At 36.7% G+C, this 17,063-nt stretch overlaps 2 protein-coding genes across 2 annotated transcripts in view; both read left to right on the forward strand.

Annotated features, from left to right (window-relative positions):
• Nucleotides 1-2,023: 2,023 nt before the first annotated feature.
• Nucleotides 2,024-11,074, forward strand: LOC100333325 (tripartite motif-containing protein 16-like). Its single transcript, NM_001442893.1, is given in 6 exon segments — nucleotides 2,024-2,427; nucleotides 4,096-4,191; nucleotides 4,298-4,540; nucleotides 4,637-4,796; nucleotides 6,469-6,528; nucleotides 6,607-11,074. Coding segments are annotated over 6 exon segments (1,524 nt in total). The 5' UTR covers nucleotides 2,024-2,088; the 3' UTR covers nucleotides 7,233-11,074.
• A 1,107-nt stretch (nucleotides 11,075-12,181) lies between these two features.
• Nucleotides 12,182-17,063, forward strand: part of carmil3 (capping protein regulator and myosin 1 linker 3) — a 143,881-nt gene continuing 138,999 nt past the window's right edge. The window contains 1 exon segment of the mRNA NM_001317765.1: nucleotides 12,182-12,339. Coding sequence (NP_001304694.1) covers nucleotides 12,282-12,339 — 58 coding nt within the window. The 5' untranslated portion in view covers nucleotides 12,182-12,281.

A 17,063-nucleotide genomic window follows, 5' to 3' on the forward strand; every position in this document is an offset into this window, starting at 1 on the left:
AAAAACGGTGCTTATCACTGGGTGACAAGCTGTTATAATATGCTAAAACTATTATGTAAATATTATATATAATATGTAATCAATATAACTTATTTCTAAGACAGCAACAAACTCTGTACCACATCGGATATCATTCACTCACTGTAAATGGTAGCGCTCCCAATTTTTTCTGCAACCTGAATGTTTACAAACCGGTAATTCGTCTATAGGTCTATACATTACGAATACAACCGGCCTCTGAGCGAGCTGAGAGAGGATCACGTGAGCACTGCTGGTGCTCCTATTGGCTGTCTCTAAAGAAAGTCGCTCTTCATTTGCATGAAGTTAAAGGATTCTCAACTTTGTTGTGTAGCTTGACACGCCCACCTGGTCACCAACGGTCGATGTCGCTCGCGTAGACAGAGGTCGCCTTAAGTCGCTTGCTTTCTATCGCTAGTCACTTTGCCACAGTGAGTCACTTGTAGTGTAAATGAGCCTTTACCTGTAGATTTCAAACAAGCCTGCAGTACTTAATTAGTATGATCAGATGTGTTTATTTAGAGTTGGAACCGAGCGGCAAGCTGCTCTCCCTCATAAAGCAAAATACGTAAGTAACTGAAACTGCAATTCATCGAAACTCTGCTAGTCCTGGCTCCATAATAGAGCAAATATTTATAAAGCCCACTGTTAAAATGGACAACTTTACAGAAAAAAAGAAAAATAGGTGTTTACAGCCTGGTACAAAGGACGATTTTGGTTCATATAGCTAATATTGCCCTTCTTGACATCTGTGAGGGGGGTGTTTTTTTTTATAACTCATTTATTTTGTTTATGTTTAGTTATATTAAGGCTGCATAATTATGGGTGTTGCCACTTGAATGACCGCTAAGTCTCACTGGTCGCCGTCACTTCACCTCAGTTGCGTATTTTTGTTTTGTTTTATGTGGTTTTACACAGTCAGTTGCATTTTGGAATTATTTCCTACAATTATCAGACGATATGGCATGCTGTGTGCATTTATATGGCATTTTTGGTATCCCCCGATTGGTGCGATGACGCATGAACAAAATGGCAACGGTTGGTCAGGCTCACTTGCAGCTTCTTTTTTGCTCTTCAGAAACCTATGGGTGATGTCACGGATACTACGTCCATATCTTTTACAGTCTATAGTTGGAACTAAACTGCTGTACTCCTGCTGTACATCATCATCATCAGCCTGAACCACTGACACAATGCAGGATAAATTCATTCTTTCATGTAATTTACACCAAATTCTGACCCTACAATTTGAATGGTGCAACAGACCAGGCAATTTTTGCCTTCTAGTGTGCAATTTTGGTAAATCCATGGAAACTGTAGCTTCTGTTTTCAGCTCTGTTCTGACAGCAGTGGCACCCAGTGTCATGTTCTGCTGCTTTAGCTCATCTGATTAAAGGGATGGTTAACCAAAAGCTGACAATCCTCTGATCATTTACTCCCCCTTCACCCTTCATATTCCTGTTTAAGTTTTTTTATTTATTTTTTGTCTATTTCTGTTTGCGTCAATGATTGCAAGTTTCCAGCATTTTACAAATGTTTTATTTTGTGTTAAAAATAAAAATGAACTTAACATTTTCTTTCCCTCAATTGGTTCCATACCATCATGAGTTTTTTTTTTTATTAATTTTTTTTTTAAGTAAACTGTCTCTTTAAAATGAGACACAGTGCATTCAGAAATGCCTTTCTGTAGACCACATTGTGAATCAGCTTGAGTCAGTTCGGCCATTTTTTATATCTGACTTGTTATCAACAAGAAACTTTTACTCTTGGATTAGACATTTTGTTTTTTTATAGCCTTTATCTGTAAACCCTAGGCATATTTGTGTGTAAAATTCCCAGATTGTATCACTTTTTTTTTTATTGTACTTTATGTATTTTTAGCTTTTTGTTTTAGTGTGGCTTCTTTCATTGGTTTTGTCAATTGTGATCCTCTGAGTCACTACCCTGCTCCCGGGCTGAAACCACACCCTTATCCTTAATATTAGAATTCCGCATTGCCAGTGCCATAATCATACTTACTAGGAAACGAAACTCAAGTCAAGTATGGCCACTGCCAGCACATCCACAGCCATGGAGGAAGCACATCCAGACCTTAATTCAAGTGGACCTCAAGATGTGGACTGTTCATCGTGCATCGGAAAAAAGCGCAAAGCTGAACAGTTCTGTCTGCAGTGTTCGGAGTCATACTGTGATTTTCATCTTGACTTGCATAACACTTTGCACGTTGGGAAGAGGCACAAACTAATGGAGCCATGTACAGCCCTGCTGGAGAACATCTGTGTTGATCATGGCAGGAGGCTGGAGGTGTATTGCCGAACAGACCAAAAGTGCATCTGTCACCTGTGCATTACTGATAAACACACAGGTCATCATGTCATCCCAGTGCAAGAGGAGGTGGCCAACAAACAGGTCAGTAATGTGATTAAAATGCGGAGTGTCTTTCTTGAACAGTCTGAACCTGGACCTAGTGTTTAATGGTAATGAGGATGATTTTAAAGAAGGTTATGATTTCACGTTATGGTTATGAGGTTACGATTATGTCTCTTCTTTTTTGGTATGATAATGGGGTATTATTTTGTACAACAACTAAACAATACGGCAGCTAAACTTAAAAAAAAAAATCTATCATTAAATAAAGTATTTTCCTTTAGAAGCTTATTGTTTACTAGCCAGAATTTACCTCCAACTATTGAACCACACCCAAAAAGCCAGTTCATTTAAATAAACAGATAAACAAAATTATGAAATATAAATATAGGTGTAAAATAAATGTTCTGTATTAATTTTTAAATTAAATTTAAATTAATTTTAATTTAAAAATGTAATTCTTTCTAATGATGGTAAAACAGAGTTTATCAGCAGCCATTACTCCATTCTTCAGTTTCACATAATGACTCAGACATTGTTAAAATAGGCTGATTGGATTTGAAAACAGTAAAACTGAAAGCCTTTATCAGGATTTTTTTGAACAAAGTATTTTTGTCATTTTTACTCTTTATTCAGTACAAATATGTGTGTTTCATTAAATGTTATATAATCATATTTATATAAAGATACAATGGGGAAAAGTATTCAGCACATCATTGTTTTTTCCATTAAAATTCTTAAAGGTGCAGTTGACTTGACATTTACACTAGATGTTGGTAATAACCAAAGAAATCCATATATGCAAAAAAAAAAAACAACAACAGTAGTTGCTTTACAAACTGAGTTGTGTAAGAAAATGAAATGGCAGGAAAAAGTATTGAACGCATGAAGAAAAGGAGGTGTAAAAAGGCAGTGAAAGCCCAGACAGCAGCTGAAATCTTTTAGTTATTCAGCCACCCTCTAACCTGTCAGTGTAAATCAATATCTGCTGCTTCAGTCCATTCATCGAGATAATAAAGATGAAAACTGATTGGACATTTTAGCACGACAATGATCCAAAACACAGCCAAGAAATCTCTCAAATCTCTCAAAATAAATATTAAATTTGATATACAAGACCCACAGAGCCATCACATTTTTCCAGTGTTGAAGTCTGTGCAAAAAACACACCTGAGCAATTCATGTGACTTCAATCTTCATAAGAGAGACGTCTTTAAGCTGCCATCATTAAAAAAGTATTTTTATATAACGTATTAAATACATTTTAGTACATTGTCCTTGTGTCATTCTATTGTCATTACACATAACATTTTTTTCTTTCAATTTCTTTATTTTTATATATATATTTTTATGTTTGTATTGTCTAGGTATTTACGAATATCTGGTTCAATTCCATGTCAACAAGTCCTGTAGAATTTTTTCCCCAGAAAAAAAAACATGTTGTGCTGAATACTTTTTTCCCCCACTGTATTGAATATATTTAATTTATATATTTATTTTGTTGGCACTTGGAAATCAGATTTTATTATTGACTGATGCTGAGGATAATCTGAAAAATGTTCTTAAACCAGAATAGTACCAGTGACCGACATATTTCTTATATGTGGAATGCATGCAATGAGTCTGGCTTTTGCAGTTCTGGCTTAGATGAAGGCATTAAAACACTAGTTTTTTTTGTCCTACTGATTTTAATTGCTGGTTATTTTTAAGGGTAAGCTGTGGGAGTTACAGAAGAAGGCCATTGACATAATTGAAGCAAAAGAGAAAGACGTGCAAGCGCTGAAACAAGCCATTGAGGTTTTCAAGGTTAGCATTTATTTTTCCTTTGAACTTGTATCTTTTCATTTTTAATGGTATGATATTGCCTGCAGATAATTTAAGGACATCCACTCTGCTCTTTCTTCATGATTAGGCTTCAGCAAATAAGGCACTGGTGAACAATGAGAAGAGCTTCACTGAGCTGATCCAATCTATGAAGGACAATCAAAACAAAGTGACAGCGCTGATCCAGGGACAGGCAGAGTCTGCTGTGAAGCAAGCAGAGGGCTTCATAAAGACCCTACAGCAGGAGATCAGTGTTATGAGGGCAAAAAATACTGATCTTATAGACCTGGAGCTGCTGTCTCAGTCAAACAATGATGTTCGCTTTCTTCAGGTATACAGACAATGGCTGTGTTGAAACAGATAGATGCCTTTTGGAGTGTCTGGTATAATGTTACAGTTGTTGTCAATGTGTTTGTACTTTCCACAGAGTGCAGTGTTCATGCCTTTACTGACTGTGTATAAACAGTCATTCGTCTTCCATGTTCATCCATACAATTCTTTTGAGCGTGACTCCATGTTTGTTGATGAGTTAGTTAAAAAGCTAAACACAACCAGCAAGCAGAGTTTACTCAGAGTTTCCAGAAAAGGTTAGTAGAAGTTGTTTTATTTTATTTAAATACCGTTCATGATTATATTGTCTATGAATCACCTTGAAGTGATTCTGTTTTGCTAGTGAATATTGTTATTTTTAAAGTGAATAAGTAATCTGTTCAATTTAGTCCATTTTTTTTTCAAAGTCTGATCATTTGCTTCCTCTATTGTAGTGGCAATCCTTCGCTTTTTTCTGGTTGTCAGCTTCAATCACAATATTCTAAACCACACCCTTATTACTGTCAGTTTGCTAAGAGGGAATGATATTCAAAAATAAAGCCCCGCCCCTATTCAGTATATTGTGTCAGTTATATGGGACATTCTACCAGAAATGTACATTTTCACTTTTAGAAAACGAGACAGAGCCTGACTTCAAAAATCATACAAAAACAAGCCTAAAATCATACAATTCAATGATAGAATGCATCCTTGATCACTGTCAGCTTCCTCTCTGTCAAATGATGTCACTTTCAAGTCATAGCCTAAAAGTGTATTGCACGCATTGTATGTAAAATTAAATGCAAATGTGACAAGACTGACATTTATTTGTATTATATATTTGTAGTATTTATTTGTAGAAGTTATTTATAAATTCATGTTTTTAATTGATTGATGTGATTTATAACAACTTAATTTTTGCTATTTCTGAAGTATTTTTTTCCTAAATATCAGTTTTTGGCAAAGCATAAAACTATTAAAGCTGTAAGTTCAATTGGGCTGAGGACAAGGACAATGACAGAGTTTTTACATTTGTAAAGTGTTTTTAATAAAAAAATAATTTGAGAACCAAATAAATGACATTTCTTTACAGAACAACTCACAGAAATCAATCATCAGTCCATTTTTTTTTAGACCTAGTTTTTTGGGATTAAATACTTTTTATTCTCTGTGTTTCTTTTTATTGCAGGGACAGATAATATACATTTCTGGTAGAATATCCCATTTATCAATTAATATTGTTTCAATTGGAAGTACCTCAACACACTGAAATAAAAGTCTCAGCAATGTCCGTTTCTTGCACACTTTAAAGGGTTTGTTCCCCCAAAATAAAAAAAACATGTATATACTTTTATAATCTTTGAAAATCAAATGAGATTTTTTAGTTATCAAATCTGAGATTTACACCCCCCACCCCACTAGATGTTCGTTACCCAAAACTGATTCTTCAAGATGTTCATAAGGAACTCAAAAAATAAAACCATTACAATTGTATGGTTTAATTCAAGACTTCTAAGCAAATTCTCTATATAAACAACAGAATGAATTAAGGTTTTAACATAAAAACCTTGATCAGTGAACATAAACAGAAACTCAACCACACCTAGAAGCTCAAACTGCTTATTAACTGCAAATTACCTTGATTGGTTCTTATTGTACATTTCAAACAAGAATCTGTGACCAAATTTAAATGCTGATCACTGATAATATTTGAATAAAAGCTTAAATTAATCTGTTCTTTTTGCAGTGATTGATGTGAAGTGCTCAATTCATGTGAACATTCTGAAATGTCAGTGTTTTGGATTAATACACTACCAATAGAGGAACAGAAATACCTCTTCTTTTATATTGTCATTTGCATTCTAAAGACAATTGAAGGTGATACAGGTTTGGAATAATATGATTAGTAATTATGACATTTTAACCATCTTAGACCTACTTCTTTTGCAGTGAAAAACACTAGAATTGTGTCATCACCACCGCCAAAGACAAGAGAAGAGTTTCTACAGTGTACGTATCCAATAGAAAACTGAAGCTCTTTCATTTTGTGTTGGTTATACTAAAATGCATCTGTCTTTCTGATTTCAGATGCAACAAAGCTCTCTTTCAATACCAACTCAGCGCATAAATATCTGCTCTTCAGAAATGACAACCAAGAGGTGATGGCCTCAAACCAGCTTCAGGACTATCCTGAACACCCTCAGAGGTTTAACTGCAGGGCACAGATCCTGTGCAACGAAGCCCTGAGAGGGTCCTCAAAATACTGGGAGGTGGAGGTTGGAGGGGGTTCTTGGGTCTGCATTGCTGTGTCCTATCAAGGAATCCACAGAAAAGGCAAACCACGTACTCTTTTTGGGAGAAATGCCAACTCGTGGGGACTGCGCTGTTTCTGGTCCACTTATGAATTCTGGCATGACAATAAGACAACATTTACAAAGCACGAATCTCGTGCACCTAAAATAGGAGTGTATTTGAACTATAGGGCTGGGGTCTTGGCATTTTACAGTGTTTCCGGGGTCAACATGAGTCTCATTTATAAGCACAAAACTGTTTTTAAAGAGCCTGTGTATGCTGGGTTTGGACTGGCTGGGAAAGGTTCTTACGTGAGACTCTGCAATCCTGTGAAAGCTGAGACAATAACGTCTCTTCCTTTTCCATTTAAGTTTGAATCTAAAACATCTCCCTTCTCTCCATTTAAATTTGGCAGTTTGTAATGCCGAGTTCAGACTGCATGAGTATAGCCCCAATTTTGACTCGCTGACAGGTTTTGAGAAATCGCAAACAAATGCCTGAAATCACAAGCAAATCAGTGCTCATTCATGCATCAATCACATAGTGTGAACTATCGAAGACGCGATCTGAGAGAATCACCGATGAGTCGCTAACACCCGCGAGTTATTTGGCATGCTAAATATCTGGACCTGTTGTGCGATTCAAAATCATCACGTGTAAAATGTGTTCTGATCAAACATAACATCGGCAATTACCTACAGCCAATGAGAGAGCAGCATCAATGGGTATCTGCAGGCCAACAGGAGGCTGGGGGAAAAGTTAAAAGTGATTTATTATTTTTATGTAATTTTTTTCTGTCTAATTGGACCCAATAAATGTAGGGAAAGAGAAATTGCTCTTCAAAGGCCAGGTGAGCAAATTAAGTACATTTTCTACCCAACTAAAGTCGTCTTTCTCATTTTGTAGTTAATAACAAAAGATATACATGACCTTGGGTTGTTTCCATGTCACTTTTCGCATATTTTTGATTGTTAGACGTAGTTTGGGGGCCGAGACAATGTTGTCGGCAATACTTAAAATCATGCAGTGTGAAACCCTTTCGCCGATTCATCTTGCAGTGTAAACACAGCATCAACAGAATGTGACCCCAAATAGTCATGCAGCGTGAAAACATCTGACACACATCTACTTTGAAAATCGTGCAGTCTGAACTCAGCAAAAGTTGTGGCATTTACGTGTGCCACAGTCAACATATCTTATTCTGCATCACATACGCTAAAAAAATGATGTCTGCAAAACTGTTGCAAACTATTTATTTGTTTAATTTCAACAAACAAATTAAATTTAGTAACGTTCAACTTAATTAGTTTGTTTAAATTCAGCCCAAATAAATGGTGTATAACCTCTTAACGTAAAAAAAAAAAAAAGTAAATCCAAGGAATCATCTTTAAATAATTGTTTTCAGTTTAGCATACTTTGGAGAGGGATTCATTTATTTTGTTTTTTTTTGTATGTGGACACTTGGTGGCAGCACTAGATAAGTTTTCCACCTTTTTTATCAGCACATGTACATAGAAACGTAAGTTAAGTGAATGTCTCAGAATGCTAATCAAAATGGAAAAATCCAATGTTTTCTATTGAATTAATAACTATTAAAATATTAGATGTATACCATTTAACATACTATCACAGCATGCCTTATCTCTATTTTTAACATGTCCTGAATATTGCTAAAATGATTGCACATACTGTTCCCCAAACCCACTGTACTTGTAAATCATTTGCCCATTTCACATCTGCTGATCTGAACCCAAATCTGTCATTCCATCTAATCCTCCAACCAAATCCACACACTCAGTCCTTTCCCAGTGATCATTGTCTGCTTATTCTTGTTCCTCCTTTGTGCATTCGTCCATCCCTCCTGTCACTCTTCCCCCTCAGGCTCCACTCTTCCACTGTCCCAACAATTACAGTCTCGTTTTCTCCCTTAAACCACACAAATGCACATGCTCACACACACATGCATCATTTCATTGAGTAGATACTGTATGCCGAGGCCTGGAGGCTTGGTCGAGGGGACAAAACCAAAGCCAGTCGCCTCCTGCCCTTCCCCCTGCTGCCCACCCGTCCAAACAGAACAAAAATCAGCCTTGGGGTAAGTGTAGGGCAGACACGGTTTCAACAGAGCAAGCAATGCCACTGCAAAAATAAAAAATAAATGTGTGTAGAGGAAGGATAGAAACTAATAGAGAACATCATAGAGCAGGAGAGTGAGTGTGTGCGCCTCGGTCTTCAGGGAGCCCGCTTACAGTTCTGCCCAATCACAGACATCATTTGCAGCTTGTATTATCCTTTTATGAGTGACGGGGATTTCAAAATACTCTATTATGAAAAGAACCATTTCTCTCGCTGCCAAGGACATTGACACTACAGTCACACTGCTGCTATAAATACCCATTTTTTAAACTGAGTCACCATATAAACTAAAAACCGCTACACTCACAAACTCCTCCTCCAAGCTATTACCCAGCAGGCAGATGCTGAGGTCTGTCGCTCTGCTAACAAGGTGCCTGTTAGAGTAAGTTGCTGTTGCACAGTTTTCTTTCTCGCATTGATGTATTTGCTATTGAAACAGGAGCTTTGGGTGGCATGAATTAAATGGCACCTACTTTCTCTTTTTTTTAGTAGCTCAATTGAATTTTAGTTGCTAGTCAGTTGTAGGTCTTGGGAGGGACTCGTTTCAGAGAGCGTTTGATTGGTTGGAAATTTAAATAGTGCAGGAGTCATCAATGTTTTTGGAGACTCTCCAAATCTGCTGCGAGTCAGTCAATATGTAAGAGTACACCAATGTGTTTACTAGCATCAGGGCTAACAAATGTGTATTAAAGCCCACAGAACTGTAAGGGTACATTCTTCAGTAACGTTATATCTTTGTTTTCATTCATGCATTGCTGTTGAAACAGGATATTTCGGTGGAATGTATTAAATTTCACCTTTTTTCTTATTTTTTCCCTCATTTATTTTAGTAGCTTAATCGAATTTTGGTTGATAGTCAGTTGTAGGGTCAGGGAGGGACTCGTTTCAGAGAGCGTTTGATTGGACAGAAGTTGTTTAGTGCAAGAGTCATCAATATTTTGAGAGAAACTCCAAATCTGCTGTAAGCTAGTCAATAAGAGTATGCTAGTGTGTTTACTAGCATCCAGTCTAACAAATGTATATTAAAGCCCACAAAACTTTTTGGCTACATTCTTCAGTATATCTTTGTTTCATTTCTCGCATTGATGTATTTGCTGTCGAAACAGAATATTTTGGTGCAATAGTATTAAATGGCACCCCCTATTTTTAATTACCTCAATTGAATTTTGGTTGCTAGTCAGTTGCAGGTCTTGGCAGAGCCTTGTTTTAGAGTGCGTTTGATTGAACAGAAATTTCTATAGTGCAAGAGTCATCAATATTTTTGGAAATACTCCAAATCTGCAGTGAGTGAGTCAATATAAGTACACCAATATGTTTACTAGCATCAGAGCTAACAAATGTGTAATAAATCCTACAAAACTCTCAATATATCTTTGTTTTCTTTCTCACATTGATGTTTTTTGCTGTTGAATACTTTGGTGGAATGTGTTAAATTTCAAGTTTTTTTTTCCTTTTTTTTATTTTTTTATTTTTTAACTTTTTTATTAGCTCAATTGAATTTTGGTTGCCAGTCAGTTGTAGGGTCAGGGAAGGACTCATTTCAGAAAGCGTTTGATTGGACAGAAATTTTAGCTTAAGAGTCATCAATATTTTGCAGACACTCTAAATCTGCTTTGAGTGAGTCAATATGTAAGAGTACACCAGCATGTTTATTAGCATCTAATAAATGTGTAATAAAGCCCACAGAACTCTAAGGCTACATTCTTCAGTATATATTTTTCTTTTTGGCATTGATGTATTTGCTGTTGAAACAGGATATTTTGGTGGAATGTATTAAATGCCACATTTTTTCCTTCTTTCGACTGTCTACTTTTAATTATCTCAATTTAATTTTGGTTGCTAGTCAGTTGTAGGTCTTGGCAGGAACTCTTTTTAGAAAGCGCTTTAGTTGAATAGTGTATACTGCGAGAGTCATCGATATTTTTGGAGAAACTCCAAATGTGCTGTGGCTGAGTCAATATGTAATAGTACACCAATATGTTTACTAGCATCAGGGCTAACAAATGTGTATTAAAGCCCACAAAACTAAGGCTACATTCTTCAGTATATCTTTGTTTTCTTTCAAGCATTGATGTATCTGCTGTTGTATCTGCATTGATGTATCTGAATGTATTAAATGTCTCCTTTTACCTTCTTTTCCCCCATCTTTTTTTTTTTTTTTTAAATTAGCTCAATTGAATTTTGGTTGTTTGTCAGTTGTAGGGTCAAGCTGGGGCGTTTGATTGGACAGACATTTTAGTGCAAGAGTCATCAATAATTTTGGAGAAACTCCAAATCTGCTGTGAGCCAGTCAATATGTAAGAGTACACCATGTTTGCTAGCATCAGACCAAACAAACGTGTATTAAACCACAAACATACACAAACTCAACAGATCTGTCTATCCGTCTGTCTAAAAATAGTTATAATTTGTAAAATTTCAGCCTCTGTCTTGAAAGTGACAATATTCTTGACAAAATAAAGTATATTAAAAGAATGTCGCCTCACAGCATGAATGTTGCTGGTTCAAGTCCCGGCTGGGTCAGTTGGCATTTTTATGTGAAGTTTGCATGTTCTCCCGTGTTCGCATGGGTTTTCTCCGGGAGTTCTGGTTTTCTCTACAGTCCAAACGCATGCGCTATATAGGTCAATTAAAAAAAAAACTTAATTGGCTGCATGTGTGTGTGGTTGTGGGTGGGTGTTTCCCAGTACTGGGTTGCAGGTGGAAGGGCAGCTGCTGTGTAAAACATGCTTGATAAGTTGGCAGTTCATTCCGCTGTGGCAACCCCTGATGAATAAAGGAATTAAGCTGAAGGAAAAGGAATGAATGTTTTAAATACATATTGTAAGTACACATTTGTTACGGTGAAAGACCAATGTGATATGTAAATATAGCATTCTACTAATGAGTGTGCTTTAAAGCATATAATTATAACAGTGATTTACAATAACGCAAATACTTTAGTTTCACATTATTACCAAGTGCATTTAAATACAATGAAAACAAGTTCATGAATGTGTAGACTACTCTTCGTATGTGAATTTTGAAATGTATTCAATTTGGAGTACAAATCTATCCATCTTTCTGTCTATCTATCTGAATCATGCCTCCATGTATTATTAACACGAGTGAAAAAATACTTCAGTCATGTTCTCATCCAAGCACAAAAACCTTTGCTTTGCATTATTAATTCATCGCTTTACATAGATATATGCACAGTTGTGTGTGGACTCCTCTCTCATGCCCTCCCTCTCTGCCTCTGCTCAGTATGATATGTTTATAGGCATCGGCTGAGGCAGCGCGAGCGTTATAGCGGCTCCTGCTTGAATAGGAAGAGGAAAGGGGCGCTGGACGTCATGGCATCCAAAGACACCGTCGCGACCGCTTTTCTCACCGTGAGTCGGGAAATGACAGGTGATTAAACCCAATAGCTCTTTTTTCTCTCTCTCTTCCTATCCGACATTCGACCATGGGATTTATTAAGCGCGTTCCCGCTCTCGGCCGGTGCTTTGTGTTTTAGTGGTTTGAAATCTTCACAGCGCTGAATGTTTCATAAGGTGGCAGATTTGTAGATGTAATGATCTCTCATACAGATTGATTATGATTAATAATGTATTATCATGCATTACGCGCGGGGGCATGTGCACGTATGGTGGATTTAATCATAGTCACTTCGTGTCCATCTTCAAAAGACTAAATTTGTGCAAATGGATGAGTTGCGTTCCCGTGTGTGTTTATTATGTTTGCCTGCAGTGTTAGCGCGCGTGTGTAGGTAGTTGTGTTGTGTGTGCGCGCGATTGATGCTGCTCTCATTTTTGATGTGACTGTGATGTGACTTACTTTAAGTTCTTAACACATTTGCCTATTGGTGCTGACGCAACTTCACTTCAGTTACATTCATGATGTGTGTGTGTGTGTGTGTATGTGTGTGTGTGTGTGTGTGTGTGTGTGTGTGTGTAAATGACTGATTGAAAACACACTCATCATAGAGGCCGTCATCATTGCGCAGGGGGATTCGTCCTCACTCTGACTGACACATACAATGACACACTGAGCACACACTAGCAGTTTGGCATTTGGAGCGCTCTCACTGTTGATTACCTTCACACATTATTATCTTCCTTCGGTAATTAATCCCTATTACTAACCCGGTATTTACTGTCCTGCTCCCAGCCGCGCGCTCTCTGTGTTTCAACTTCGATTTAACGCACTTGGAAATAACGCTAACTTGTTAAAGGGATAGTTTACTCAAAAATAAATAAATAAATAAATTTACTCAGAGCAATCATTTAAACATTAAAGATGAATTTAACCATGATTCATAAAATCAGGCAATGGCTACAAGTACTTAAGGAGTCAAAATGATACAGAAGGAACAAAATTTATTCTCCGAGACGATGTATTGATAATAATGATAGGTCTGCCTATAAAGCTATTATTATCTACTTTTTCATTTTTGGGGTGACTAGTTCTAAAATTTGCTTTGATTTTCCCCCAAACTTTTGTAATAAGCTGTTTCTGTCTTTAAAAATAAAGAGTATGAATTGCCTTGGAATTTACTTTAATATATCTATGCCTGAAGGCAAATAATAGCAAGGTTGTCACTTTATGCACCCTGCTGCTCAAATTTTAGTAAGATGAGGCAATTCTCTGTATTTGTGTAAGTGTTTTATGTTGTTTTTTAAATGATTTAGTTGATGTTTATTTCATTATTTTGTCATGTGCTGTGTTTTTGATAATGTTTGAGTGGGTGACACTTCATTTCATTAATGGCCCCTGGGGATGTGAATTTTTGGATGAATATTGAGCTTTCAGGGTTTTTATTCTACCCCCTGTGTTATTTTCAGCACTCTTTGCATTAACACTTTAACTGCCCCACCACAAGAAAAAAATTTGAATTGCATTTCTTAACTACTAATGTTGCTATAGTTACACACTCAATGCACTCAACACATCCCATAATTTCTAAAATATGAACCTTTACCAAATGGTTGATATGTTGGTTAATGGTAAAAGTACTGGAATCAATAAATATACTATTAAAAATCTGAAACTATGAGGTGTAGGGCCAATTTATTTAAAAACATAGTCAAAATAAAAAAATTTTGAGCGCTAAATTGTCTTTTTTTTAAAGTATGCCATACATTTTTCAGATTTTTTTTCAACAATAAAACCAAAATCCAGTGTAGTTGTGCATAAGGATTATGTTTTTTGAAAACGAACTATGTGTGTAAACTAGGATTCTCGTGATACCATTAATTCATGTCACAATACTATGCCAGCTGAAGTATCGTGATACTAAGTAGTATTGTGATACTGTAATTCATAACTCAAATCCATGAAATAAAGAAAAATGTCAAAAATACAATATTTTGTTTGTCATAAAAAGGCCTACTTGAATTTAATCAATAATTTCCTTATTATTAATAAAATTATTTGCACGTCTTTTTACCTAAAATGTATTCGTACCGACTAAAAAAATAATAATAACAATAATAAATAAATAAAAAATAAAGATACAAATTATCCAAAAATGTTTAAATAAACTTAGGCTATATGAACTGGTCAAAAATTGTTTCAACATATTTTTGTTGCTATTTTAGTTTTCATCTAATTTTTTTTCTTATCAGGTAGGAATCCAAAGTAATGCAACATGTTGTAGCTATTAAATCATATTGACAGGAGCAGAAATGAACGGATTCAGATTCAAGCTAAAGCAGCAGAAAATATGCAATAGGCTACTGTAAAAGGCGCAAATTTTACACAGTTTGCAACCTTAGAAGGCTCCATAGACTATTAAAATAAAATGGACTATTGTTGCACAAACATGTGAGCACTTAGGGCCTACTCACATTATGCTATCCGAACCATGCCCAGGCCCGTTTCCCGGATCGTTTAAGAAGTGTGAGTGCTCTGAATCGGGCTCAGGCACGGTTCACTAGGCCGGCCCTGGCCCGGTTGAAAGAGGTGTGCCAGAATGCGGTTCACTTGGGTTTTGGCGCGGTACGCTTGTAGTGTGAGTGCAAAACTGAAGACGAGACGTGACTTTTACGGGACTGTTTCATATGAATTTATTAATCATTCTTACTGCTCAATGAACATGAACTGTCGTAGGTCACGAAGACTTTATGATAGTTTATGAGTGTCAAAAGTGGCTGATCTGTTCTGCAAAATATTTGACTGTGTGTCACTGTTTATCAAACGACTAAAGCAATATAACTAAAGAAATCTCCACTGTGCTGAGGGAAAGCTTTTACTGAACAGAGCATTACCGAATGTAATGCGAGTGCGGGCCATCGGCGGAGACGGGAGGGGGGGCAAGCATGCTTTGGCCCACTTCAAGGCAGCTGTACATAGTGTGAGTACACCCTCAGTGACTTTTTCCACATGCAACATTATCTATTGTAGACAGACCGTTAATGACGATACTACCGACAGTATTTTAGAGCAATAGTACTGCCACAGTACTGGTAAACCATGCAACCCTAGTGTAAACCATTATTTAAAACAGTCATTCTTTAAATGACTTTAACAGTCATTATTTAAAACAGTCAACATAGGATTAATCATTTAGTAGAGCAGGCAGTTAAAAGGCTAATGTTCCAACACCTCAATGTTTCATTGGTTCTGACACCTCAAATAGACTTGTACATTAATATTTTTAAAAAGGGTCATTAAAATGTAGATCTGCTAGCTTATAGATTATACCATTTTGCTCATGGACACACAAGGTTAAATATATGTAAACCGTGACCCAATATGCCTGAACTTTAACAATAAAATAAACAAGTGGCATTGACAAATTAATAAAAGAAACAGAAAAAAACAATATTAAGAGTTCACTTAATAAGTCTTTACTGCAAAATAAACCCTCGCCAAAGTGATCCAGCTGCCAATTCAAAGCTTTTTTCTCATGTCTGCCTCCTAAATAACCTTATATTGGATGTGGACTATTGATTTGAACTGAAATTACTGAATTATGAGAAACATGAAACTGGCGTAGTATAGGAGCATTATAGTTGTAAGTCATTTTACAATAAATATCTGAGCACAGAATTATGCGAGTAACCAAACAGATTATAGCATTAGAGGTGGTGCGGTGGCTCAGTGGTTAGCACTGTCACCTCACAGCAAGAAGGTCACTGGTTCAAAAGCCCTTCGAGTTTGTATATTCACTCCTTATTTGCATGGGTTTCCTCTGGGTGCTCTGGTTCTTCCTACAATCCAAAGACGTGCTAAACGTCAATTGAATGAACTAAATTGTATGTATGTGTGTGAATGAGAGTGTATGGATGTTTCCCAATACTGGGTGGCAGCTGGAAAAGCATCCGCTGTGTAAAACAAATGCTGGATAAGTTGGCGGTTCATTCCGCTGAGGCGACCCCTGATAAATAAAGTGACAAAGTCAAAGGAAATGAAGGAATGAATGAATTATAGCACTAGAGAATGGCAACAAGCTAAAATAATGAGTCAAAGAGGCTCATGAAGTGGTATATGAAGATGAAAAACAACTCTAAATGTGATGGTAATTGTTAGCAAGGGTTTAGAAATGGAAATTGGGGCAAATTAGATCACCCACAACACACAATATGAGGACAGTGATTGAAGACGTACTGTGCTGCTAGAACACAGCAGTCTTTGCTTTCCCCTAATAAAAAGGGGAGCAACGTCTCAAACGTGTGCTTTTACACACACATGCGTGTCTTGCATCTGATTTAAATCTCACTGTTACTCCCATTTGTATTTTTCCTCTTTTCATCTTCACTTTCGTTCTCTTTTTGTCCACATTTACATATCCCTACCCCATTTACCCATTTATTTTTCCCCCTGTGACTCGCTGTAATGGAAACATGTGCTCTAGTTTGGCCCTTCGCTGTTCTTAGTGTCAGTCTGAAAGCCAAGGATTGCGTGATTGGGTCTTACACAGATTAAAGTTGATTGCGAGTGCATTAACTGTTTGTCTCACGCTGATCCTTCCTTCCCTCCCTCTCCCTCTTTTCTCTGTTATTCCTCATTCTGGCTTTCCCTTTCCTTCAGAGTCTCTCCTCCTGGCAAAAGTGTAAAATGCATTTTCCAGGAATTTGATCACACATGCGTGCAAAGATAAAACAGTTTGATGTTGCTATTTTATCCTCTGC

This window comes from Danio rerio, chromosome 2, assembly GCF_052040795.2.
Source record: "Danio rerio strain M-AB ecotype USA chromosome 2, GRCz13ab, whole genome shotgun sequence".
Taxonomy (NCBI): Eukaryota; Metazoa; Chordata; class Actinopteri; order Cypriniformes; family Danionidae; genus Danio; species Danio rerio.